We start from the raw sequence: 26,298 nt of genomic DNA on the forward strand, positions 1-26,298 counted from the left end.
AGCTGGTTCCATCCCTAATTCTGGATCCATCCCTAAGTGTGGCTCAATCCCTGGGCCTGTATCTCTCCCTAATTCTGTATCCCTCCCTAATTCTGGATCCATCCCTGACCCCAAATCCCTCCCTAAGTGTGACTCAGTCCCTGAGCCCGTGTCCATTCCCCTGGCTGTGTCCATCCCTGCCCCTGGTCACCCATCCCCTGCCGGACTGTCCATCCCTGCCCCTGGTCACCCATCCCCTCTGGACTGTCCATCCCTGTCCCCCGGTCACCCATCCCCTCTGGACTGTCCATCCCTGTCCCCCGGTCACCCATCCCCTCTGGACTGTCCATCCCTGCCCCCTGGTCACCCATCCCCTCTGGACTGTCCATCCCTGTCCCCTGGTCACCCATCCCCTCTGGACTGTCCATCCCTGCCCCTGGTCACCCATCCCCTCTGGACTGTCCATCCCTGTCCCCTGGTCACCCATCCCCTCTGGACTGTCCATCCCTGCCTCTGGTCACCCATCCCCTCTGGACTGTCCATCCCTGCCCCCGGTCACCCATCCCCTGCCGGATTGTCCATCCCTGCCCCCTGGTCACCCATCCCCTCTGGACTGTCCGTGCCACCCCTGGGTGCTGTCCCTGAGGGCTGTGCTCAACACCCGCACTGCCCACCCAGCGCCCCCCGTGCCCGGCTCGGTCCTCCCGGGGCTGTGGGTGTGGGATGAGGCCGGGCAGGAGCACAGAGCTGCCCCGGGACAGAGGGCACGGAGCCCCCCGGGCGGGGCAGGGCAGGCCCGGGCAGGGCGGTGCCGCTGCCCTCAGGCCGCCATGGCTGCCGGCCCTAATCCCCGCTGGAGCCTCAGGGCCACGGAGGACATGGCCGCCCACCTGCGCAGCAGCCCCGCCTCAGCGCCGGCCGCTCTGTCGCGGGAAGGAGCACCCTGCCCGCGACTGCAGGCCTGGGGAAGGCGTCGCGATAGCGCGCCATGTCGCGACAGGGAGGCTGTCAAACCTCGTCGCCCCCCTTCGAGCAGGAATGGTTCGCCCTACACCCCCGCCGGTGCAGGGGTTGGTTCATCCCGCGCCCCGCGGAGCGCGGCCGGACCGCACCACTGCGCCTCGCCGGAGGAGGGGGCGGCGCCCACCACCGCGCCGGGAGGGGGGGTGTCCTCCCCCCCGTCCGCCCGCTGTCCATCAGAGCGCGCCGCCGAGCCAATCAGCGCCGCCCTCAGGGGCGCGCCCGTGACGTATGGGCTCATTTGCATAGCAAACCCCGCCCCTCAGCCGACGTCACCCGGGCTCCGCATCTGCTGCAGTCGCTGCGGGGAGGAGGCGGCGGCGCGAGCGCGGCAGAGGTGAGACCCCCCCCCCCCACCGGGACCCCCACCGGGACCCCCCCACAGCGACACCCCCGCAGGGACCCCCCCCGAGACCCCCTCCGTGACCCCCCCCGGCACCGGGAGGGGAGGGGCGGCTGCAGCGGAGGAGGCGGGAGGCGGGGGGGGGATGATGATGATGATGGATGCGGCGCGGGGGGGGCTGCGCAGGGCCTGGGGGGGGTCTCGGTGCGGCGGGGAGCGAGTGGGTGCAGCGGGGTCGGGCCTGCGGGGAGGAGCAGGGGGTGACCCCCTCCCCATCAGCCCTGTGCGCACCCCCCCGTCAGCACCTTGACCCCCCCCCATCAGCACCTTGGCCCCCCCTATCAGCACCCTGGCCCCCCCCATCAGCATCCCGAACCCCCTTCCTTCCAACACTGCACCCCCCAAAACCAGCAGCGCCCAGCACCCCCTCCCTGCAGCGCCCTGCACCCCCCCCATGAGCCCCCCTATCAACCCCCCCTCCATCAGCACCCCGAAATGCCCCTCAGCGCCCAGCACCCCCTCCCTGCAGCGCCCTGCACCCCCCATGAGCCCCCCTATCAACCCCCCCTCCATCAGCACCCCGAAATGCCCCTCAGCGCCCAGCACCCCCTCCCTGCAGCGCCCTGCACCCCCCTCCACCAGCTCCCCGCATCCCCTGTGCCCGGCATCCCTGTGCTCCATCCCACATCCCTGTGCTCCATCCCGCATCCCCCTGCTCCGCCCGCCGGCCTGGGTGAGCACCCGCCTCTCCTCTGTGCCCCCCTGCCTGGCATCACCCACCCCACGGAGCCCTGGGCCACCCCACGGAGCCCTGTGCCACTCCACAGAGCCCTGTGCCACCCCACGGCTCAGTGTCACCATGCTGGCCGCGGCGTGCGGGGGCACCTCTGCCGGTGCCATTTTGTCACCGGGAAGATGCAGCGCCCTGGCCGCACCCCCAATGCCACGGCAGATCCCGGGAGCCACGGCAGATCCCGGGAGCCACGGCAGATCCCAGGAGCCGTGGCAAACCCTGGCAGCCACGGCAAACCCCTGGAGCCATGGCAGAGCCGGGGAGCCACGTGCCCCACATTCACTGCGGACACGCCGCGGGGTCCCTGCTCCAGCGGTGACAGGAGGTGGCCCCTCCGAGCCCTTGGGGGCTGAGTGACCCATTGATTGCCACACCACCGTCCATCCTCAGCCAAAATATCCCCGCTCTGTGCCGGGGGTGCTGGGGAGCGGCTCCAGCGCAGGGCCTGGTACCGCCGGCCCCGTCACGGCCTCCGCCCCACCTTGCAGATGGCGTCCGCTACCGACTCCCGCTATGGACAGAAGGAATCCTCGGACCAGAACTTCGATTACATGTTCAAGATCCTGATCATCGGCAACAGCAGCGTGGGGAAAACCTCCTTCCTGTTCCGGTACGCCGACGACTCCTTCACGCCCGCCTTCGTCAGCACCGTCGGCATCGACTTCAAGGTCAAGACCATCTACCGGAACGACAAACGCATCAAGCTGCAGATCTGGGTGAGCAGGGAGAGCCTCGGGGTGCCCCTGGAGCCCTGGGCTGGGCTGGGGCTGTGGGGAGGGGGTTCTGGTTGGTGTGGGGAGGTGGACGGTGGAGGTGGTGGTTGGTGAGGGGGTGATGGTCACTGTGGGGTGATGGTTGGTGTGGGAAAATGGTCAGTGGGGTGATGGTGAGGGGGTGATGGTCAGTGAGGGGTGACGGTAAGAGGGTGATGGTGGGTGTGGGGTGATGGTTGTTGTGGGGTGATGGTCAGTGTGGGGTGATGGTTGTTGTGGGGTGATGGTCAGTGTGGGGTGATGGTCAGTGTGGGGTGATGGTTGGGGTGATGGTTGGTTGAGGTAATGGTCACTGTGGGGTGATGGTCAGTGAGGGGTGACAGTAAGAGGGTGATGGTGGGTGTGGGGTGATGGTCACTGTGGGGTGATGGTTGTTGTGGGGTGATGGTTGGTTGGGGTGATGGTCAGTGTGGGGTGATGGTCACTATGGGGTGATGGTTGGGGTGATGGTCAGTGTGGGGTGATGGTCAGTGTGGGGTGATGGTCAGTGTGGGGTGATGGTCACTGTGGGGTGATGGTCACTGTGGGGTGATGGTCGCTGTGGGGTGATGGTCAGTCTGGGGTGATGGTCACTGTGGGGTGATGGTCACTGTGAGGTGATGGTCAGTGTGGGGTGATGGTTGGGGTGATGGTCACTGTGGGGTGATGGTCAGTGTGGGGTGATGGTCAGTGTGGGGTGATGGTCACTATGGGGTGATGGACAGTGTGGGGTGATGGTCACTGTGGGGTGATGGTCAGTGTGGGGTGATGGTTGGGGTGATGGTCACTGTGGGGTGATGGTCAGTGTGGGGTGATGGTCACTGTGGGGTGATGGTCAGTGTGGGGTGATGGTCACTGTGAGGTGATGGTCAGTGTGGGGTGATGGTCACTGTGCGGTGATGGTCAGTGTGGGGTGATGGTCACTATGGGGTGATGGTCACTGTGAGGTGATGGTCACTGTGGGGTGATGGTCACTGTGGGGTGATGGACAGTGTGAGGTGATGGTTGGGGTGATGGTCACTATGGGGTGATGGACAGTGTGGGGTGATGGTCACTGTGGGGTGATGGTCACTGTGGGGTGATGGTCACTATGGGGTGATGGACAGTGTGGGGTGATGGTTGTTGTGGGAAAACGGCCGGTGGGTTGATGGTCAGTGTGGAGCTGCCCCACCAGGGCGATGCCAAGGTGGGGCTGGCTCTGCCCCCATGGACCTGGCAGCCCAGGGGGGTGTCCCTGCGTCCCCTGGGGGTGACATTCTGCTGTCCCCTGCCCCAGGACACGGCCGGGCAGGAGCGGTACCGCACCATCACCACCGCCTACTACCGCGGGGCCATGGGCTTCATCCTCATGTACGACATCACCAACGAGGAGTCCTTCAACGCCGTGCAGGACTGGTCAGTGCCACGAGGGGCTCTGGGCACCCCAAACCCCCCCGGACACCCCCTCCCCGCCCCTCTGATCCCTCTCTCTCCTCTCCTCTCCCCAAGGTCCACCCAGATCAAGACCTACTCCTGGGACAACGCCCAGGTCCTGCTGGTGGGGAACAAGTGTGACATGGAGGACGAGCGCGTGGTGTCCTCGGAGAAGGGCCGCCAGCTCGCCGAGCACCTGGGTGAGTTGGGGAGGGGGGGACCCCTCGGCACGGCTGCCAGCCCACAATTAATTTAATTAAGGGCTTAATTCCCTCCGTGTAATCGCTCTGCTCCGACGCCGGCGGTGACTTGGCACCCAGCGAAGAACCACGGAGTCATTGCACACCTTGAGCTCTCGGAGAGATGCTGGGGGGAGCATTTGGGGGGGATAAAAACCAGGATTTTTTGGGTGGTGGGGGCAGGTTGCAAACCCTTTCAATATTGAACGAGGGGAGGAGCAGCCACACGGGGTCGGACGCGGGGTCGGAGCTTTGATCTATGTCCCTTGTCCCTCTGTGTCCCCTCCTCCACATTGTCCCCCCCTCTCAGGGTTTGAGTTTTTCGAGGCCAGCGCCAAGGACAACATCAACGTGAAGCAGACCTTCGAGCGGCTGGTGGACATCATCTGCGAGAAGATGTCCGAGTCTCTGGACACGGCCGACCCCGCGGTCACCGGCGCCAAGCAGGGCCCGCAGCTCACGGACCAGCAGGCCCCCCCTCACCAGGACTGCGCCTGCTAGGGGCCAGCCCCTCCCCAAAACCCCCCCAAAATCCGGTCAGTGCACCCCAACCCCCCCCGCCCCCAGCTCCTCCTCTTGGGGGTCCCGCGGGGGCTTTTGCTGCTGAGACCTCCGAAAGGGCTGCGGCCCCTCTAGGAGCCCCCCACTCTCCCAATTCATTAGGCTGTGCCCCCCTCCCCTTAATTTATTTTTAAGCCTGGGCTGGTAGAAAAACTCCACCCCCATTTCTGCTTTTAATCACTGTCAAGAAAGCATCACCCCCAGCCCCATCTGGCCTGGTGACCCCCCTGTCCTGGGACCCCCTGTCTTGGCACCCCCTGCTCTGGGACCCCCTGTCCTGGTGCCCCCTGTCCTGGTACCCTCAGTCCTGGGACCCCCTGCCCTTTTTCCTGCTCTGGGACCCTCAGTCCTGGGACCCCCTGCCCTTTTTCCTGCTCTGGGACCCCCTGTCCTGGTGCCCTCTGCCCTTTTTCCTGCTCTGGGACCCTCAGTCCTGGGACCCCCTGCCCTTTTTCCTGCTCTGGGACCCTCAGTCCTGGGACCCCCTGCCCTTTTTCCTGCTCTGGGACCCCCTGCCCTTTTTCCTGCTCTGGGACCACCTGTCCTGGTACCCCCTGCCCTTTTTCCTGCTCTGGACCCCCTGTCCTGGGACCCCCTGCCCTTTTTCCTGCTCTGGACCCCCTGTCCTGGTGCCCCCTGCCCTTTTTCCTGCTCTGGACCCCCCTGTCCTGGGGATCCCCCTACCCTGGGACCCCCTTCCCAGTGTGTGGGTGCTGTGACAGGACCCCCATCTCTCCCCGTGTGTGCCCCCCACCCTTTACCCCCAGAGCTCCTGGTGGAGGGGGCTCTTTGTGCCCGGCTTTCCTGCCCCTCCAGCTGGATGGATATTTCCTGACTCTTGTTTATTTGTATAAATAGATGCTAATTTATGCTCCCGCCGTCTTCCTCCTTGTACATACAGAAATTCCTTGTAAATAGGCGTAGGAAGTGACGCTGTGCGCGTGACCTGCTGTGCTGTGGCCGTGGTGGTGCATTTATATATATATATATATATATTCGGATTTTTTTTTCTTTTTTTCTCTCTCTCAGTGTGGTAACCTTGCTTGTGAATATCACTTTTAAAACAACAAAAAAAAAATCCACCGGAAAAACTCTCCCCCCACAACCGACCAACAGCAAAACTCTTATTATTTAAATAAGATTTAAAAAAAGGAAAATGAATTTCAGTCTGTCAGCGAGGCTGAGCCTGCTGGAGCGAATCTGCCCCGGGCTGGGGGAGCCTGGGTGGGGAGAGCAGGGCTGGGACCGTGGCTGGTTTGCTCCAGGGGTTTGGGATCTCGTGTTCCTGTAGTTCTGTGCTTCTGTGGAGACTGTGAATAAGTGGATATTCCCGTAGCCATGACAGAGCTGCCCTTTATTTATTTTTCCTGGAGCGCTGTGTCTTTATTTTACAGATTTCCCTCTGTTTCCCCTCCACACCATGATTCCATCTCCTTCCCCCTTCCTTTCCTCCTCTTTTTTGTGAAGTTTACTTATGGAAGAGTTACACTGTACTGTACAAATGTCAAAAGTGTCAAAAAAAAAAAAGAGTACAATTTCCTAAAAATCACTGTATTAAAAGAAATGTTGTGAAGAAATAAACCGATGCTGATCAGAAGTTCCTCGGGGTCCCTGAGTTGCCGGAGAGGAGCAAAATTAATCTGAATTTTTTTTTTTTTAATTACCATCTCCCAAATGGCTCCTGCTGAGGGAGGAGCAGAGGGACCAGGGCAGGGCATTAAAGCACAGCTTCAAAAATCAGGGAAAAAGAAATCCCATTCAGGCACTTTTCATTGACACAAGAAAGAAATCAGCTCTTGGGTGATGCAGGGAGCATCCAGCCTGCCCAGGGCTGGGAGCAGAGGGATGGGATGGCCCCAAACTCCACCAAAATTCGGCTCCAAGCCTCCCCCTCCGCCTCCCGAGCGCCGCAGAGCCGCGGGTGCAATCACAGCCCTATTTATAGAGGATGCAGGTGGCTGCAGCCCCCGCCCGGAGCTGAGGCAGCGAGGGGGGAGCGGAGGGGTTTTATCCTTGAGCTGAAGAGAGAAAGCAGGAGGGGAAGGAGCGAGGAGCTGGAGCGAATCACGGAGCGGGGTTGGGTTGGAATGACCTGAAATCCCACCCCTGCCACCTTCTGCCATTCCCGGCTGCTCCAGCCTGGCTTTGGACACCTCTAGGGATCCACAGCTGCTCTGGGAATTCCATTTCACGGCCTCCCCGCTCTCACTAGGAAGAATTCCTTCCTAATTTCTACCCAGTGGGGATCCGGGCGGGCTGGAAGGTGCTGGAGGAGCAGCCAGGGCTGGTTGGCTCTGGAGAGGGAACAAACCCAGCCAGGACCCTTCCCAAGGGCTGCAGCAGCTCCTCCTCACCCAGAAGAAATCACTTTACAGGTCACCCTGAGAGAGGTTGTAACCACCCCAAACCATGGCTGTAATTAGCAGAGGAGTTAATGAGCAGCAGGCACGTGGAGAGGGGCTGGCTGTGGCCATCCTCTCCCTCGCCTGGGGCCATCCACAACGCCCAGAAACGCTCCTGGTGCAGGCGGGAGCCTCGGGAAGGGCTTCGTGCTCCTCTCTACGCCCCGGCGCTGCGCTGGCTCTGCCGCGGCGGGTCCCGCTCGGCGCCGCGGGGCTGCGAGGGAGGGAGAGCGGCGGGATGAGCCGGGAATCACCGGGAATTCCCGGGGCAGAGGGGCGGGACTCACCCGGTGCTTGAGGTAGGACAGGTAGGTGTCCCAGCCCAGGGTGACCACGTTGACATAAGCCACGCGGTAGGCGGGGGGAACGAAGAGGAAATTGAGGATCTGCGCCGCCGGCCACACGCTCCAGTCAGCCTGGAAAGGAGCCGGGAGGAGCTGGGTGCTTCCCCAGGGAGCCCGGCAGGGAAAAGGGTGGGGAGAAAAAAGCCTGCGGATGGGGCTTTTACCTTGTAGAATTCCCAGAATTTCTCCTTCAGCTCGTGCCAGCTCTCCTGGAGGGATTGGTCCTCCAGGGTGCCGATGGCTGCGGGGACAGGCAGGGGTCAGCGGGGATGGCAGCGCTGATTCCAGGCTGGGAATTGCCGGGAAATGCCCCAAAGCCCTCCCAGCGTGGGCGGGGAGGGCAGCGCAGGAGGGAGGGAGCTCCAGGAAATGGAAAGAAGTGAAAGGGAAGGGCAGTGATCTGCCCGGTGCCCCAGGAAAGTGAAAATGAAGGGCACTGATCTGTCTGGAGATGTGCCAGGGATTTGGGATGGAGCTCAGGGAAAGGTTCAGGGATTTGGGGTGGATTTCAAGGAAAGGTTCAGGGAATTTGGGATGGAGCTCAGGGAAAGGTTCAGGGATTTGGGATGGAGCTCAGGGAAAGGTTCAGGGAATTTGGGATGGAGCTCAGGGATTTGGGATGGAGCTCAGGGAGAAGTTCTTCCCCCAGAGGGTGCTGGGGCACTGAACTCCCCCAGGGAACGGGCACAGCCCCGAGGCTGCCAGAGGCCCCAGGATCTCCCAGCGGTTCCCAGGGCGGGATTTTGGGGTGTCAGAGCAGGAACAGGGGCTCGGATCAGCGACCCCCACGTACCCAGGAAGTACCAGGCTCCCAAGGCGGGCGATGCCACCAGCTGATCCACCAGGACCTTCTTGAGCACGGTCCTGAGGGAGCGCACGCCGCGCGCCGGCAGCGCCGAGTCCAGCCACAGGTACCAGAAATGCATCAGCGGCCCCAGGCTGCAGCCCACGGCAAACATCCGCCCTGCCAGCGGCACCGGCCTCAGCACGGGGGGCTCAGCCCACCCGGGCCGTGCCCAGCCCCTCCTGAACCCCACCCGGGCCATGCCCAGCCCCTCCTGAACCCCACCCAGGCCATGCCCAGCCCTTCCTGAACCCCGCCCGGGCCATGCCCAGCCCCTCCTGAACCCCACCCGGGCCGGGCCCGGCCCCTCCTGAACCCCACCCGGGCCATGCCCAGCCCCTCCTGAACCCCACCCGGGCCAGGCCCAGCCCCTCCTGAACCCCACCTGGGCCCAGCCCCTCCTGAACCCCCTTTTCCCACGGACACCCCCTTTCCCTGCAGGTTCCTCAGCTCCGAGGAGCGGTTCCACGCCTACCTGCGGGCAGGGGACAGAGAGGAGGAGGAAGAGGAGGGAGGAAGAGGAGGGAGGAAGAGGAGGGAGGAAGAGGAGGGAGGAAGAGGAGGGAGGAAGAGGAGGAAGGAAGAGGAGGGAGGAAGAGGAGGGAGGAAGAGGAGGGAGGAAGAGGAGGGAGGAAGAGGAGGAAGGAAGAGGAGGGAGGAAGAGGAGCAGCTCAGCAGCGCCCAGAGCGAACCCCCAGCCAAGAGGGTGAAGGCAGAGGAGCTCGGCCAGGATGGGGAGAGCCAAGGGGAGGCTGGAGAGGAGGAGAAGGAGCGGCCGGAGAAGAAGAGAGCCCGGGGGCAGAACAAGAGCCGGCCGTGCATGAAACCCGGCTGCTATGAGCAGAGCAGGCTGTGCCCCTCGGTGACACAGGTGGGACACGGGGCCCTGCTCTGCCCGGGTTAGGTGAGATTTTGGGAAGGAATTCCTGGCTGGGAGGGTGGGGAGGGGCTGGGATGGAATTCCCAGAGCAGCTGTGGCTGCCCCTGGATCCCTGGCAGTGCTGGACAGGGCTTGGAGCAGCCTGAAGGTCTCCAGGATCGCTGCCCGGTGCCAACAGGGTCTGAGGAACCCATCCCAGTGCTCACCAGTGCGCCCCAGTTGGAGCTGGCTCTCAGGGTGCTTGCGGCGGTGCCACTCCTGCTGCAGGCAGTCCCCGGCTGCCAGGAGGCCCCCGCAGCTCACGGTGTTGGTGAGCAGCAGCAGCCGCCCGGTGAACAGCGACTTCCAGGAGGGCAGGGGCATCCTGCGGGCACAGCCCCCGCCCTGCCCGGGGGCGGCAGCCTCAGCACCCCCGGGCGCTGCTGGGTGCCCCCAGCTGGTGTCTGGGCACCCTCCCAGTTTCCCTGCGCCCCCCCAGTTATCTCTCCAGTTCCCCCAGTTATCCCCTGGGCCTGTCCCAGTCCCCCCAGTGCTCCTGCCGTGCGCCCACAGCCCCTCCTTGGCCCCTCAGCCACTGCCCCAGTGCCCCTCACTGCCCCACATCCCGACCCCCGCACACCCCCGTTATCTCTGTACCCCTCCGCTTACCCCGTTGCGTCCCCAGCGCCGTTTCCTGGACACCCCCCCGGTTCCCGGTGCCTCCGGTTCCTCCCGTTCCCCCCCCGGCACTACCGGCTGTCACCACACGCGGAACACGGCGTGTCACGCGACATCAACTTCCGCTTCCTGGCTCCGCCATGACAGCTACCGAGGCACAGGGGGCCGCCATGACATCTACCGAGGCACTGGACGCCGCCATGACAGCTACCGAGGCATGGGGGCTGCCATGACAGCTACCGAGGCATAGGAGGCCGCCATGACAGCTACCGAGGCCGCGGCTCGTCCAGGGGCTTGCGGTGGGGCGAGCTCGGGGTGGTCCAGGGGATCCCCGCGGTGGCCCAGCCCTGCCCCGTCCCGGACACCTCGGTTTTGCGGCGGCAGAGTGGCTGGGGGAGCTGTCGTTGCCTGGTGGCCACGATGGATGTCAGCAGTGTTGGGACTGCTGCTCTCCCCACTCTGCTGGTGCCACTGGAGTCCCCCAGGCGTGGGGACGCTGCTGAGACCCTCCAGGCTGTCCCCAGGGGCTTCAGAATCCTTTGAGAAGCTCCTGTTTGGAGCTTGAACATCAACTCTGTGTCACTTTGGTTGTTGGGGACTGCAGAGGGGACGTTGGTGCTCCTCGGGGATTTGTCACTCCCAAGGACACCCCGGTGGGAACTGAGGGCTCTTCCTCAGCGACGTGGGACAGCTCCGGCTGTGAGGCAGAGATCCCCTCACCAACAGGCGTTTGTCTGCCAGGATGGATGTGGCAAAAAAACCTCACCAGCCTCTAAAAACATCAGCTTTATTCCAGCTGGCCCTGCTGCTCTGTCCCAACGCCGTGGGCCGGGGCCTGGCCAGCTCTATCTGTAGGAATTTGCCTTGTGCTTGGGCAGGAAGGTGAAGCTGGGCGGGACGGGGCCCAGGAGCAGCTCACTGTGAGAGAGAATCAATTCTAAAATTAATCCAGAGACCTTAAAGATCACCCAGTGCCACGGGCAAGGACACCTCCCACTACCCCAGGGTGCTCCAACCCCATCCAGCCTGGCCTTGGACACTTCCAGGGAAGAAAGAACAACAAAACCAAACCCAAGGAGGGGTCGGTGTTCAGCCCCAGCTGTCACATGGCCCTGTGACTCTGCCATGGCCCTTTTTAGCATTTTTAATGAATTTTGATGCTTCATTACCTTATTTTGATCCAATCATCCACGTTTTGGCTGGCCATGAGGGTCTCCAGGTAGTCCCTCCCCAGGTAATAAGGTGGCCTCTCGTTGATTTTCTGAGGTAGATGTTCCAATAATCCAACTGGAATGTACCTGGAATAAAATAAAATTAAAAATACTAAGAATAAAAATGCAACAGCAGCGAGCGCTAGGGATTCATTAATTATTGTTTAATGATCCTCCTGGCTGGGCAGCATTACCTGCACAGGAAGGAGAGCCATTCCAGCAGGAATTTCCTGGTTTTCTCCACTCCCTGAGTGTCTGACCCCCAGTGCTCGAGGCCGTAGTTGGTGAAGTCCTTGAGGATGTCAAATCTCTCGCTGGAGGAGATATCCCAGTGTCTCTGCTCCTTGATTTCCGTGAAAAGCCAGGGTTTGATGAGCGCCCCTCTGCAGCCAGAAAATAAAAGGGATTGTTATTCCCATCACTGATGCTCCTGAAGAACTGAGACACTTCCCAGCATTTATTTCCCAGCCAATTCTGCTTTAAATCTCCTTTTCCATTCCAACAAGAAGTTCCAGCTGATACAAATTGATTTTACCAATCTTCAGAGTGGTTTCACTGAGAGGAAATTCCATGTTTTGGGTTTGTTTAGGGATTTTTTAAATCCTTTTTTTTTTTTTTTTCCCCTCTTGAACCACCAGAGCTCAGAAGTGAAGGCAAACACAGGCACTTGCCTTGCAATCATGATTCCAGAAACTCCCATCTGCATGGCTCGATTTGCATCTTCGTAGGACAAAATATCCCCGTTTCCTGCCCGGAAAGGAGGGAGAAGCCAGAGGTCAAAGTGATCCGTGAGGACAAGTCAAAGTGAGCTAATCCAGGCATGGGATAAAATTCAAAATGGACACAATGTCCAAGAGCCAGATGGTCCAAAGAGGCTCCTGGTTTGGATTCCCAGGGATGTTTTCTGATGGATGTTCCCTTACAAGGAAAAAAGGAGACCTCTCCTCTCTTCTCCTTCGCTCTCAGCTCATTTCCCTGAAGGTTTAGGGAAATTTTGTGCCACAGGGGCAAGAAAACACCTTTAAAACCCAAGAGATTCGTGTCCCTTCCCTCTGGCACCACATCAGCACCACCAGGGATGCTCCAGCCCACTCCCCATGCTAAGCACCCTTGGGAACACGGTTTCCTTTCCCCGTTTTTGAAGGGATTTGGAACAAAACGAGCGAGCAGGGCAGGCCCACGTACCGAAGAGAGGCATGGGGCTGGCGACGCGGGCGCACTCGGCGATGTAATCCCAGTCTGCACTCCGGGTGTACCTCTGCTCCCGGGAGCGCCCGTGCAGCTGTGGGGAGAGCAGGGACACCCCGGAGATCAGGGACACCCCAGAGATCAGGGACACCCCGGAGAGCAGGGACACCCCGGAGAGCAGGGACACCCCAGAGAGAGCAGGGACACCTTGGAGATCAGGGACACCCCGGAGAGCAGGGACACCCCGGAGATCAGGGACACCCCGGAGAGCAGGGACACCCCGGAGATCAGGGACACCCCGGAGATCAGGGACACCCCAGAGAGAGCAGGGACACCCCGGAGATCAGGGACATCCCAGAGAGAGCAGGGACACCCCGGAGATCAGGGACAGCCCGGAGAGCAGGGACACCCCGGAGAGCAGGGACACCCCGGAGATCAGGGACACCCCGGAGATTAGGGACACCCCGGAGATTAGGGACACCCCAGAGAGATCAGGGACACCCCAGAGAGAGCAGGGACACCCCGGAGAGCAGGGACACCCCGGAGAGCAGGGACACCCCGGAGAGCAGGGACACCCTGGAGAGCAGGGACACCCTGGAGAGCAGGGACACCCCGGAGAGCAGGGACACCCCGGAGAGCAGGGACACCCTGGAGAGCAGGGACACCCCGGAGAGCAGGGACTCCTCAGAGATCAGGGACTCCTCAGAGATCAGGGACACCCCGGAGATCAGGGACACTCTGGAGATTAGGGACACCCCGGAGAGCAGGGACATCCCGGAGATTAGGGACACCCCAGAGAGATCAGGGACTCCCCAGAGAGATCAGGGACTCCCCAGAGAGATCAGGGACTCCCCAGAGAGAGCAGGGACACCCCGGAGATCAGGGACACCCCAGAGATCAGGGACACCCCAGAGAGCAGGGACACCCCAGAGAGATCAGGGACTCCCCAGAGAGATCAGGGACACCCCGGAGAGCAGGGACACCCCGGAGAGCAGGGACACCCCAGAGAGATCAGGGACACCCCAGAGATCAGGGACACCTCAGAGATCAGGGACACCCTGGAGATCAAGGATACCCCAGTCAGGGGGCACTGACAGTGGGGTGGGGAAGGGAGCCCCAGGATCAGCCCCGGGATCGGCCCCGGGATCGGCCCTGGGATCTCCGGCTGCTGACAGCTGGGTGAGGGCAGAGCTGGGTGAGGGATCCCTTAGGATTTACCTCTGGATCTACCTCTGGGTGCTGACAGTGGGCTGAGGAAGGGCTGCAGGCTTTTGGGGTGGTGTTTGGGTTATTTGTGAGCCACAGCAAGAAGCGGCTCTCCCTCCAGGAAATGTGGAATTAATCCCCACACAAGGAGCTGATCCCACACTCCCTGCTCCTGACTGGGGGAAACTCCTGATGCAGAGCATTGCAGGAACCGTCTGTGGCTCCCCCATCCCTGGAAGTGTCCAAGGACAGGTTGGACAGGGCCTGGAGCACCCTGGGACAGTGGAAAGTGTCCCCTGCCCATGGCAGGGGGTGGGATGGGATCAGCTTTAAGGTCCCTTCCCAAACCATTCTGGGATTCCATGATCATGGACCCAAGGAAAACACCCTCTGCACCTGAATTTTCCCTCTTTTATTAGCAGAGGACACTAAAAGGCAGGGAAAGGTCATCCCCAGCTGATCTCCAGCCATTCCCCAGCCACCAACCCCACACATCTGTCCCCGTACCGTCACCATGGACGCTCCCCACTCCCGGATCCTGGGGATGATTTTGTGAGCCACGTTCACCTTCTCCTGCACCCCAGTGCGGATCTTCACCGTCAGGGGGACATCCAGCACCTGCACAGGTGGCAGGGTGAGGCCAGGCCGGGCTGGGCTGCAGCAGCTCAGCTCCAGGTGGTCCCACTCACCGAGTTCATGCCGCGGACGATCTGCTCGAACTTGTTGGAGCGAGTCATCAGAGCACAGCCTCCTCCCTGAGGGACAGAGCACGGCACACTCAGGGCTTTCCTCACACAGTGGAGAGTCCTTGGAGCATCTCAAAGTATGGAGAAATGTGGATCCTTCAACCAAAAAAACTCCAGAGTGATTTTCCCTCCCAAATCCTGCCAGGCAGAGACGGCCACTCCCTGCTCCTTGAGCAGCTGATTCCCCTTCTTATTGAGATCTACTGCCCACAAATGAACTGGGAGCTCTGGATCAGACTGGGAAGCAGGGGATGAGGGAGAAGAGAAGGATTCATGGAAGGAAAATGCACCACAGAACTTCTCACCTTCTTGTAGACCAGGTCGATGGGGCACCCGACGTTGATGTCAACAAAATCCACGTCGATCGTCCTGTTCAGCAGCTCTGCACACTTGGTCATGGTGTCTGGAAAGGCTCCCTCAAGCTGCCAAAGGGAAAACAGCTCCCCTGAGTTCCAGAGGCAGCTTTTCCCCCGGGAAGTGAGTTACTGCTGGGCTGTGGGGTGGTAGCACCCACCTGCACCCCGAAGATGTCCTCGGTGTGGTGGCGTTTGAGCAGAGCCCACTCGGAGGACTGGCCCTGGAGCAGGTTGGTGCACACAGCCATCTCCCCACAGGTGACATCTGCCCCGAAACGTTTGCAGATCCTTCGGAAAGGGAGGTTCCCACACTGCCAGGAACAGCAGGGACAGGGATTGTCAGGAGATCTGCTCTGTTCCAACCGTGCCCACAGCGAACTTCGGCACAAGGATGGAATTACCAACCCACCGTGGTCAGCGGAGCCAGGTAGAGCTTGCCTTGGATTTCCAGCTGGAAGACAGGGATGGAGGAGCGGGTTAGCAGAGCTGCAATGGTTTTTATGGAATCACAGAATGATTTGGCTTGGAAAGGACCCTAAGGATCATCCAATTCCATGCCCTGGCCACAGGCAGGGGCACCTTCCAGTATCCCAGGGGGCTTCAAGCCCTGTCCAGACTGGCCTTGGACACTTCTAGGCATTAGGCAGCCACTGCTTTTCTGGGAATTCCATCCCAGCCCCTGCCCACCCTCACAGGGAGGAATTCCTTCCATAGATAAGAAATGCTCTGCCTCCCCCAGCTGAAGGCTCTCCACGGGGTTTCTCTTCCATCTTTCCATGCACAATCTCCACCACGGGATCAGGACACAGGGGACTCTCACCTTCTTCTTCTCACACGGCCGCAGCTTCGTGACATCTTCATCCGTCAGCGGGCCCAGGGTTGGGATGGAGGGAGCACCCTCAGCCCCTCGGGAGCTCTGCAGGGCCTCGGGTTTGGGAGCACCCTCAGTCCCTTGGGAGCTCTGCAGGGCCTCAGGTTCGGGAGCCCCTTGGGAATTCTCCAGGGCCTCTGATTTGGGAGCACCCTCAGTCCCTTGGGAATTCTCCAGGGCCTCAGGTTTGGGAGCACCCTCAGTCCCTTGGGAATTCTCCAGGGCCTCTGATTTGGGAGCACCCTTAGCCCCTCGGGAGCTCTCCAGGACCTCAGGTTTGGGATCTTCTCCCTGCTCCTGCAGCACAGGGCTGTCTCCCAGGGGTGCAGCACAGTCGGACACCTCCGTGGAGCCCCCCGAGGCTTTTCCTCCCTTCCCACCGCGCAGCCCACGGAGAAACTCCTCGGCCTTCCCGAAGCTGAACTTCCTCTTGCGCAGCTGCTGCTGGAGCTCCTTGGAGAGGCCGTTCCTCACCAGCACCTTCCCCTCCCACTGCCGCGCCAGGGCGGCGTTCACCACGTTGCTGTGGCCGTCCCCGAGGTGCGCGCGGCCGAAGCGGCAGGTGACCCCGTAGGGACAGCGCCCAAAGGTGTCGAAGAGGACGCAGCGCCCGCCCAGGTCGGCCGGTTTGGCCGCCAGGTACTGGGACACGTCGTGGAGGAAGCGGCAGCGCGGCCCGAAGCGGCACGGCCCGGCACAGCCCTGGGGACAGAAGGACAGGACACGGTCTCAAGCTGCACCAAGGGAAAATTATGCCTGTTCCCATTAGGAAGAAGTTTTTCACAGGGAGAGTGATAAAGTGGTGAAATGGTCTGCCCGGGGAGGCGGTGGAGTCACCACCCCTGGGTGTGTGTAAAAAAAGACTGGATGTGGCACTCGTGGTTTAGTTGAGGTGCCCAGTTAGGGCTGGGTTGGACTCGATGATCTTGGAGGTCTTTTCCAATCTGGTGATTCTGTGAGTGACAACACCAAGCAGGGGAAGGTGGGGATGGAGCAGCACGGCCTGGAGCTGCTCCCAGCACCTGAGATCCCCCAGGTGAGGGTGGGAATGCGCCCAGGGATGGGCACACTGGAGGGGATGGGCACAGAATCACAGATCACCCTCTCCCAGCTGGTTTTTATGGAATTCCAGACTGGTTTAGGGTGGAAAGGACCATAAATTCCATCCAGTCCCAGCTGCAGGGACACCTTCCACTGTCCCAGAGTGCTCCAAGTGCTGTCCAGCCTGGCCTTGGGCACTGCCAGGGATCCAGGGGCAGCCACAGCTGCTCTGGGAATTCCATCCCAGCCCCTCCCCACCCTCCCAGCCAGGAATTCCTGCCCAAAATCTCACCCAACCCGGGCAGAGCAGGGCCCCGTGTCCCACCTGTGTCACCGAGGGGCACAGCCTGCTCTGCTCATAGCAGCCGGGTTTCATGCACGGCCGGCTCTTGTTCTGCCCCCGGGCTCTCTTCTTCTCCGGCCGCTCCTTCTCCTCCTCTCCAGCCTCCCCTTGGCTCTCCCCATCCTGGCCGAGCTCCTCTGCCTTCACCCTCTTGGCTGGGGGTTCGCTCTGGGCGCTGCTGAGCTGCTCCTCTTCCTTCCTCTCCTCCTTCTCCTCTTCCTCCTCCTCCTCGTCTTTGCCCCCTGCCCGCAGGTAGGCGTGGAACCGCTCCTTGGAGGTGAGGAACCTGCGGGGAAAGGGGGTGTCCGTGGGAAAAGGGGGTTCAGGAGAGGTCGGGAAAGCACTGAGAGGATTACAGAGGGACCAGGCAAGTACTGGGGGATTACGGAGGAGCTGGAAATGTACTGGGAAGGGGACATGGAGAGATGGGGAATGTACCGGGAGGTTTATGGAGGGACCGGGCAGGTACTGGGGGGTTACAGAGGGGTCAGACACGTCCCGGGGGGGTTCAGGAGGGGCCGGGCGGTGCCGAGGCCCCGATCCCGCACTCACCGGGCTCGAACCGGCGCCACGCCGGGCGCCGCCGCCGCTGCCATGCTGCCGCGCGCGGCGATGACGTCAGCGGCGGGGCAGGACCACGTGACCGGGCGCGCGCGGCGGGCGCTATAAAAAGGCCCGGCCGCAGCACGATCCCCTCACAGCGGCGGGAGCCGCGGCCGAGTGTAGTGTGCGGTCTGTGAGGGGGTCCTACGCTCTCCGGGGCAGGTTCGGGGGCTGCCCACAGCCCCTCATGGGTGTCAGGGTTGCCCAAGCAGGGAAGGAAGGCCGTTGTGCAGCCCTTGTACCGGGGAGAGGTGTCGTCCCTTGTGGCAGCTCCTCACGGCTTCTCTTTGGGGACACCTGGGTGTGAGGGGGTCACAGATGCTGCCGCAGGCCTGGCCCCTGAGGGTGGGCATGGCTGGAAGGACAGGAGAGGACCCCTGAGATCACCGGGTTCAACTTAACGACTGAACAGCATCGTGTCAGCCAGACACACAAAGTGCCACTTTGTCTTTCAACAATTCCCTGGTTTGGGGGTGTCTGGCTCTCCCGCCTCCTCACAGCTCTCAGGGGAGAGGATGGAGCTCTACAGAGATGTGGGATACTTGGTACAACTTTTTGTAATTTTAGGGTAATTTTTAAGCAGTAAATGCAAGGACTGGCTGCACGGTGCTGAAGAGATGGAGCAGCTCTTGCTCCTGAGCTGCCCTTGCCTTTGGTCCGTGGGTGGAAGTTTGGGCTGAAAACCAAATAAACACGTCAGGCGTGGAGCGTTTGACCTTTCCTCCCTCTGCTGTAGCTGCCACGTCTCTCCTGTGTTTGTGCCACTCTTCACACCCTCTCCTGCTCACAGCCCCTCCGTGGTCCTGACGAGTGTGAGCAGGAGAGATGCTCTGCTGAGGGGCCGATGTCTCACGGGTGACGGATTTGGAGCCCTCCTGGATGACGTTTCCTTTCCAGCTCCGTCATCTCCACAGCCCCTTTTGACTCACGCTTGGCCTGGGGTGCTGGGAGGGCGAGAAAAGGCTGTGAAATCCAAGTGAAGGAGGCCTGGGGTCCATCTCTCCTGTCCCACGCCCTGCTCTGAATCCAAGTTTTTTAGCTGGGTTAAAACTGTCCATGAGGCTGGGCAGGGTTCAGCCCTGCTCCGTGGGGGTACCAGCGAGGAGACAGCTTCACTCATGGGTTTTGTCCTAATTTAGGAGCTGCTGGACTGCTCGTGGTGTTGGGGGATTGTTTATGGTGTTGAGATTGTTTATGGGCACTGCAGAGTTGTGTGTGCACGTGGGGTGGAGGTAAAAGTGCACGTGGGGCTTGAATTCTTTTTTTTTTTCCTGTTTCAGCTCTGTTCTTTTCAGACTCTCCATCAGAAATGGCTTTTGGGAAGAGCTGGGAGCCGGGTGGGTGCTGCTGCTGCTGCCAAGGGTGGGCAGATTGCACCAGGGCCAGGCTGCTGTGGGAAGAGCTTTGGGCTGATTGGGCGTTAATTAGTTCTGGAGAGAAATACCAGGAATGCAAAATACTATTTTAAGCTTCAGCTTGGCCGGGGGAAGGAAGGAAGAAAGGAAGGAAACGAGGCTCTGGGGATTAATGAAGTGACTTCAGTGCTGTTTTTGTGGGGTAATAATTCCGAAGTCAGAGCGCTTTGGGCTGGCTGCACCCGGCTGAGGTCAGACTTCAGCATCTGATCCCTGCTTGGGGCTCTGGCTCGGCAGCTTTACGAGGCTGAGCCTTGGATGAGCTTCCCAACAAAGCCTTTCCCAGGCTGGACAGGGCTTGGAGCATCCTGGCCTAGTGCTGGATGTCCTTGGCCATTCCGGGGTGGGAATGGGTGAGCTTTGAGGTCTCTTCCAACCAAACCATTCCATGACTCTCTGTTAGGTTTGGAGAGGTGCTGGCTCTTGTCTTCTTCATCTTTTCACCCCTTCAGGTCATGCTGAGGTTGGAAGAGGAGCCAGGGGAACGAGGATCTGGATAAATGTAGGATGAACGCAGAGTTTGGAAGGCCGGAGCTGTCAGTCCCACATCCTCCAGCAGCTCCAGAGAAAACCAATACCCACGAACTCGCTGGGAAAGGCCAAGGCAGGAAAAAGGGAAAGGTTGATTACAGGAAAGTGGGATATAGATACAGGGAGAGCTAAGTCAGGAAAAGTTCAGCTCCTTCAAGGTCCAAGTTAAACACGTCTTAATGAACCTGCCCCTTCCACAGGCTCCCACACAAAAGTCGGATGTGCCGAGCCCCGGGGTCTGGCTACCACGGCAGGAATTGGCCAGAAAATCAAAAAATGAGGCTCTGTAGCAGCCCCAGGAGCAGCAGCCGTGGGGAGAGAGAGGCTGGGGCTGCCCACACTGCTCTGGAGCTGTGCTGAGTGCTGTGACAACCTCTGCTGGTGCCAGGGGGGGGCCAATGTTCCCAGCTGGGTGTGTGGGGAGGGGGCTGGAGCTGGGGGGGAACCTCCGGGTCCTGTCTTCTGCTCAAACCAAACCCATTCCTCATGTTTGTCCCCCCTTTTATCCGGTCTCCTTGCAGCAGCACAGCTTCCAGCCTTCTGCAAAAGGAGACTATTCCCGTTGCTCATAAATCTCCTATCAGGAAGCTGTTTCCAAGATTAAAGCTTTAAACGTTTCCCCTCTCTGGTTTCACATCCCAGCTCCCAATTCCCTCCCTGCTGTAATCACCAGCTCCAGCCCCTCCATCTGGACACGCCGGGGTCTCTGTGCCTCACACCGAGCCCTGCCTGCTCCGAGAAAACCTGTGCTGGGACCTTTGGGAATTGGGGTGTGCGCCTCCAAAGCTTGGAAACGCCACTCCAGGCTCTGTGTCACGGAGTTTGGAAAACTCCTGCTGCTGCAGGTCCCTTCCTGGCTGGTTTTAGAGCTGATTTTAGCGTTTGGAGGAGCTAAAGGTCATTATCTGGGCAAGGCCGGTGGATTTGGGATGAGCTCTCAGCGGGCTGGAGCTCGGGGCCTGCTGTGGGTATCGGATCACTGGGAGCGCTCGTTCCTGGAGCTGGGATAATTATCCATAGGGGGAGCTGGGATAATTATCCATGGGGGGAGCTGGGCTAATTAATTATCCGTGGTGACGAGGCCTCGGGTTGGCGGCGTGGTGCGTGGGCAGGGACAGGCTCGGGACATCTGGGCTCGCGTGGGAGTGCTCCGGGATCCCGGGGGCTCTTGGCTGTGGCACTCAGCCCTTTGTTAGGAGAGCTTGGAGGAGACCCCAGGCCTTTTCATCAGGCCCTAAAATTAGAGGCAACCCAAGGCCCCAGTCCTGGGAGAGGCGGATTCCTTGGCAGAGGCTGCCGTGCTGATGGAAGAGGCAGGATGTGGCTTTTCCCAGTGCCCTGGCCATGGGAGCAGGGGAAGGTCCCAATTCTCCATTCTGATGGCTCTGGGGGGCATCTCTCACCAGCCTTTGTCCCTCTCAGCCTTCATCACCCTCAGCCCTGCAGTTCCCAGGGCTGTTTTGGGGCAGTTCCATGGGAGGCTCTCAAAAGGAACATTCTCTGCTGGCCTCTGCTGTCACCTGAGGTCACCCCGTGCCCTTTCCGTGCAGGTTCCCTAATCCCTCATGGCTCAGCCTGCTGGGATTTAGGGGAGTTGAGGATCTGCACAGGAAAGGTGCTTGCCTTCAACCCTTTATCTGGCCTCTTTTAACGCCCTGTGTGCCACCAGATAAAATCTGGTGTGCATTTTTAATTTTTATTTTTTACGCCAGAAAGCAGCGCTGAAGTTTCCTCCTGACATTTAACTCAGTCAGTCACTGACAAACCGAATAAACATTCCTGTTTCGCTGGGACAAAGGCTCCAAGATCCTGCTGGGACTAAAATGTTTCATCATTTCCGAAGTAAAACGTTTCAGTTTAAAAAAAAAAAAAAAAGAACAACAACTAAAAATGACACGTTTCAATGTTTTTCTAATTATTTTCTCCATTTTAGCTGGAGCTATTTGTCAAATCTGGCCTGGCTTCTCAAGTAGCTTTGGAACCTTCCAGAACTGCTATTTTGGGTTCTTTTGCTGTTATGGATGAATAAGTTTGATCCCTGCCCTGCATTCCTGTTCACTCCAGGTGTTTTCTGGGGTGTCTTACAGGTGGATGGAGCCTTTTGGTGCTGTGGGCAGGGACACCTTCCACCATCCCAGGTGGCTCCAGGCTGGCTTTGGACACTTCCAGGGATCCAGGGGCAGCCACAGCTGCTCTGGAATTCCATCCCAGCCAGGAATTCCTTCCCAATATCCCACCCATCCCTGCCCTCTGGCAGTGGGAGCCATTCCCTGTCCCTCCATCCTTTATCCAAAGTTTCTCTCCGTGTTTCTTGTGGCTCCTTCAGGCACTGGAAATTCACATTTAGGTGATCCTGGAATTTTTCTAGGCTGAACAATCCAAATTTTCCCAGCTTTTCCCCACAGCAGAGCTGCTCCATCCCTCAGGTCATCCTGGTCTCTCCTCTCCACTCTCTCCACATCCTCCCTGTGCTGGGCCCTGCAGGTGGGGTCTCACCTGAGCAGAATCACAAGAAATAAACCTCCCCACATTTTAATTTAGCTCTGGAAAAAACCAAAACCCCGGTGCTATTTTTATCCAGAGCTCTCCCTAACACCGGATTTTTGCATACTAAGAGTAGATGGCTTTTTTTCTTCCTCCTCCTGACTGAGAGGTGCAGAGGACTGATGCAATGTCACCTAAACTGGGAGCAGCTGAGGAGGCTTTGGAAAACGAAAACCATCCCCAGTTTTCCCCTGGATGAGGCTGGGCCACTTTTCTGTCCTGTCTTTGTTCTGGAAGCCTCACCCTTGCCTTAAAAATGGATCTTGAGGATTTGCCCTTCCCTGCCTTGACTCGGAGACACTCCTGGGGCTGTGACCTCCCCTTTTCCTCAGGGGTTGATGCTTTAATTTGTGCCCGGTGCCACCGCGGGCTGCTGGCGGTGCCTCAGGGCGCTGTGCTGTGCAGTGACCTGCATTCAGCAGCGCTGCAGAGCATCAGCTCGGCCAGGAGCTGTCACCTCAAGCCCAGCTCAGCCCTCTCGTGACAAAACAGGCAGCTGTCCCTGTCCTGTGACCATGGTTCCAGTTTGAAAAGAGGCAGGGAAACAGGTGGTGCTGTCCCTGGAAAATCGTGTGGCTGTGGAGATGGGAGGATGTCACTTGGCATGAGGGGGGAGCGACCCAGCTCAGGTTTATCAGCCCTGATAAGGATCCTGAGGGGTCTTTAGGTGTTAAAGCAGGACAAACCGTCCCCTCTGGCTCTGCTGGGGCTCTCAGGGTGAAGGAGCAGCTTTGTCCAAGCTGTGCCTGGGATGTGGGAAGTGCAGGGAAAGCAAAGAGGCTTTGGCTTGGCCTCGGGGCCTGGATGTGAGCAGGACTCGGTATCCTGAAGGGGGTGAGGAGGCTGCAGTGATCCTGTCACTCCCCTTCCTGAGCTGGGGAAGTCCCTCAGTCCCTCCCCAGCCCTTTCTCCCCCTCTGTCCCCAGGTCCCTTCTCAGCAGGGTCTAATGCACTTGCTCCCTAGGCTGGCTTAATTCTGACGTGAGATTACATCTCTGAGTGTGAGCTCCCTCCCCCTGCTGAATCCCAGCTCAGCCCAGCAGCCTTTGACAGAGAGGAAATGCCTCAAACCCACTGAATTCCTCCCAAAGTCGTGGGGGTGCTGATTTGATGGAGGACCCAGATTTGTGTCCCCTCTGAGGGGGTTCTTGGGAAGGAGCTGTGATTTGTGGTGTGTGGGGATTTGGGAGCTGCAGGTCTTCATCTCATAGGGGTTTTCCTGCTCCCAGCAGAGCAGAGGACACATTCCATATTGGAATATTCCATATCCCAAATTGTCCTGTCACTCCAGCCCTTTGTCCAGTGTTATTTCCATGTTTTTTGCTGTTCCCTTCAGGTGCCACAATGAGGTCACCCCAGAGCTTCTCCAGGCTGAGCAATCCCAGCTCTCCCAGCCTTTCCTTGTGGCAGAGGTGCTCCATCCCTCTAATCCTCTTCTGGACTTGCTCCAACAGGTCCGTGTCCCCAAAAAACACCCTAAACTGGGTCAGGGAAGGGCAGCCAGAGCTGCCTGTGCTCGATTCCATCTGCAAGGGTGGCAACACCGCCCTGCCAGGGCTCCAGGAGCCTTTGGACAACACTCCAGGCACGGGGGGGATTGTTGGGGTCTGTGCAGAGCCAGGGGCTGGACTCTGATCCCCGTGGATCCTTCCCCACTCAGGACATTCCGTGATGGATCCACGCAGGGCTGTAAAACTGCTGCTCCACGGAGCCTTTGGGTTCTAAAAACAAGTGACAGCTTCCCCAAAACTTTCATTTAAGGACCGGGATGCCCTTTCCTGCTCAAACGTGGGATCCTGGTCTCCTAAACGTGATCGAACAGCTTGACCTGTTTTCCCCATAAAATCTCCCTGTTCCCTCTCCTTTCCCTGCCCCAGAGGTTTCTGCACCGGGCAGCGTTTGCTGAACTCTCCCCGCAGCTGCTCTCGCTGCTGCATCTCCTCAGGATCATCAAATATCTCAGGAAAGAGAATCCGGAGCGGGATGCAGCCCTGGGAAAGCCTTTCCTGATGGGTCAGGGAGGCGAGCGCTTGCCACGAGAGGGGGGTATGAGCCCGCGGAGGGCAGCGCTGCGCGCCCCGGCCCCGGCCCGCCCTCCCGGGGCTGCCTCAGGTGTGATCCGGAGCTCACCTGGGCAGGGAGGAGCTCAGCGAGCCGGGATTTGCTGCGGGATGAGCCGGCGTGGGAGAGCTAAAGAAGAAGGGATTGTGGCCGCAATAAGGGCAGGGAATGCCGGGCACAGCCCCGCTCCTTTCCAGGAAAAATATCATTTTCCTTGGATAGATCCGTGTTCTCTGCTGTGTCTGTGTTTTCCCCACGAGCTGCCCCACTGCCCCGTATTATTGCACTGATGCAACTGTTTGGGATTGTGATTGCACAAAACCGGTTTGAGGAGCTGATCTGGCTCACCCTAATTTTGTTTTTCCCCCCCTTCCCAGGTCAGGAACATTTCTTTCCCAGGTGTTGCTCGAGCATGTTGTGTCCCGGGGTCTGAGCAAGCCCGTCTGTAAATGATCCCAGCTATTCTCTTGTACTTTGCTGCGACATCAAAAGCCCACATTTCTCCTGCTGGGTGATCTCCAGGTCATCAAGGCAAATCTGTGCACAGAAAACTCAGGGAAATTGTTTGATTTCAGCTTGAACTCGGACTGGGAATGGAGAGACCTGGAGTTTTTTCTGGTTTATGTCTTTTCTGTGTTGATTTCTTCCATGATTTTGCAGCCCATGTGCAAAATAAAATGACTAAAATAAAAATGACTAATAAAAGACTAAAATGCTCAAGGAAAGGCTTGGATGTTCAAATGTCCTCCTGTGTGGAATATTCTCTGCCACATCAGAGAAGGAAATGCAGAAAAGCAAAACTTCATCTCCTTTTTTTGAGGAGAAAAATCCTCAACACTCACTGGACTTTAAATTTAGAACTCAGTTTTGTGATTGAGGCCCGTTATGTGTAAACCCAATTATTTTTATCCAGCAAACCACCTTATAGCAAGGCTAACTCCAGGGAGGGGCTTTCCATGGGATCCAAATCCAGCTTTTCTCATTTTGTGACTTTTTCCTCGGGATTTGAAACCCTGGGAGCAGGTTCTGTGTCTGTGGAGTCAGGCCACGCACGTGCTGTGCAGTTGCAGCGTTTGCAGTTGAATTCTTGTGGGAAATATCCTTTCTGCTCTGGCTGCTGCGGGGAGATTAGGAATAATCCCCAGTCCCCATCCATCAAACTTAATTAGGGCCATTTCCTAACGAGCCTTTGGGCAGCTCGAGGAAGACCGAGCACCTTGTCATCACCTCCAGGAGGGAGAAGGAGCAGCAGCCTCCTGCCAGGGCTGGGGCTGGCTCCAGGGTGGGCTGGAAAACCCCAACAAACATCAGGAGTCCAAAAAACCTGCTCAAAAAGCAGAAAATCACCCGGATTTGGGGGAAATCAGGTACTCACTGATAATTTGCTCAGTGCTCTGCTCCTGACCTGTTTTCCTGCCTCTGCCTCCCAGAAACTGGGAGATCCTGGGCAGTTTTTTTAATTTAAATTTTAAATTTCAAGTGTTTTTCTCTGAAGTGGCCGTGGTTTATTTTTTTCCCGAGAAAGGCTTTGTTTTTTAGGGGATGTCAATTGAAATTGGATCTGAATCTGTTCCAGGGAGGCTGTTGGTTGGATGAGTGTCTCGATTTATTTATTTTGTTAGTATTTGTTAGTTTTTACATTGTTGATGCATCCCTTAGGTCCCATCCCAAGGAAAACATGGAGGGGAGGGGTTAAGCTAAAGCAACTGTCTTTTGAAATGTCCATTAATCTGCATTTACACAAGGGAGGTTTTTTCCAGAGGTCACAATCAAAACGTGCCCCAGTTATCCTGGTCAGTTGTTCCGCACTCTCTGATTTACTACCTTGACAAAATGTCCTGGATTTGATTTTCTCCCGTGATTTGGGGTTTCCTGGGTTGGTTTGGGGTTTTATGTGAGAGCTCTGGGGAAGCCAGGGGTGACCTGGGCTGGTCCCACAGCGTGGGCAGCAGGGA

At 58.9% G+C, this 26,298-nt stretch overlaps 3 protein-coding genes and 1 long non-coding RNA gene across 5 annotated transcripts; 2 read left to right on the plus strand and 2 right to left on the minus strand.

Moving 5' to 3' along the window:
• The first annotated feature begins 1,229 nt into the window (after window positions 1–1,229).
• RAB3A (RAB3A, member RAS oncogene family) lies at window positions 1,230–6,697 on the plus strand. Its single transcript, XM_063403529.1, has 5 exons — window positions 1,230–1,336; window positions 2,624–2,851; window positions 4,164–4,282; window positions 4,376–4,500; window positions 4,850–6,697. The coding sequence occupies exons 2-5, from the start codon at window positions 2,624–2,626 to the stop codon at window positions 5,038–5,040; spliced, it is 663 nt and encodes a 220-aa protein (XP_063259599.1). The 5' UTR covers window positions 1,230–1,336; the 3' UTR covers window positions 5,041–6,697.
• Window positions 6,434–10,366, minus strand: LOC134553641 (mpv17-like protein 2). Its single transcript, XM_063403572.1, has 6 exons — window positions 10,219–10,366; window positions 9,777–9,954; window positions 8,640–8,810; window positions 8,011–8,087; window positions 7,790–7,918; window positions 6,434–7,716 (listed from the first exon to the last, which is right to left on the minus strand). The coding sequence occupies exons 2-6, from the start codon at window positions 9,931–9,933 to the stop codon at window positions 7,660–7,662; spliced, it is 591 nt and encodes a 196-aa protein (XP_063259642.1). The 5' UTR covers window positions 9,934–9,954; window positions 10,219–10,366; the 3' UTR covers window positions 6,434–7,659.
• An 81-nt stretch (window positions 10,367–10,447) lies between these two features.
• DUS3L (dihydrouridine synthase 3 like) lies at window positions 10,448–17,881 on the minus strand. 2 transcript variants are annotated; one of them, XM_063403432.1, is made up of 14 exons: window positions 17,742–17,881; window positions 17,172–17,475; window positions 16,076–16,507; window positions 15,755–16,030; window positions 15,344–15,385; window positions 15,093–15,245; window positions 14,884–15,000; window positions 14,522–14,587; window positions 14,340–14,450; window positions 12,624–12,720; window positions 12,110–12,185; window positions 11,633–11,821; window positions 11,397–11,525; window positions 10,448–11,145 (listed from the first exon to the last, which is right to left on the minus strand). In XM_063403432.1, the coding sequence occupies exons 1-14, from the start codon at window positions 17,783–17,785 to the stop codon at window positions 11,073–11,075; spliced, it is 2,109 nt and encodes a 702-aa protein (XP_063259502.1). In that variant the 5' UTR covers window positions 17,786–17,881; the 3' UTR covers window positions 10,448–11,072. The 2 variants fall into 2 exon arrangements, with proteins under 2 accessions (XP_063259502.1, XP_063259501.1); XM_063403431.1 differs by having other exon boundaries at window positions 10,449–11,145; window positions 15,755–16,507.
• LOC134553654 (uncharacterized) lies at window positions 17,337–25,033 on the plus strand. Its single transcript, XR_010081130.1, has 3 exons — window positions 17,337–17,466; window positions 23,619–23,736; window positions 24,721–25,033. It is a non-coding gene; the product is annotated as an uncharacterized LOC134553654 (long non-coding RNA).
• The last annotated feature ends 1,265 nt before the right edge of the window (window positions 25,034–26,298 follow it).

Source organism: Prinia subflava, chromosome 8, assembly GCF_021018805.1.
Source record: "Prinia subflava isolate CZ2003 ecotype Zambia chromosome 8, Cam_Psub_1.2, whole genome shotgun sequence".
NCBI lineage: Eukaryota > Metazoa > Chordata > Aves > Passeriformes > Cisticolidae > Prinia > Prinia subflava.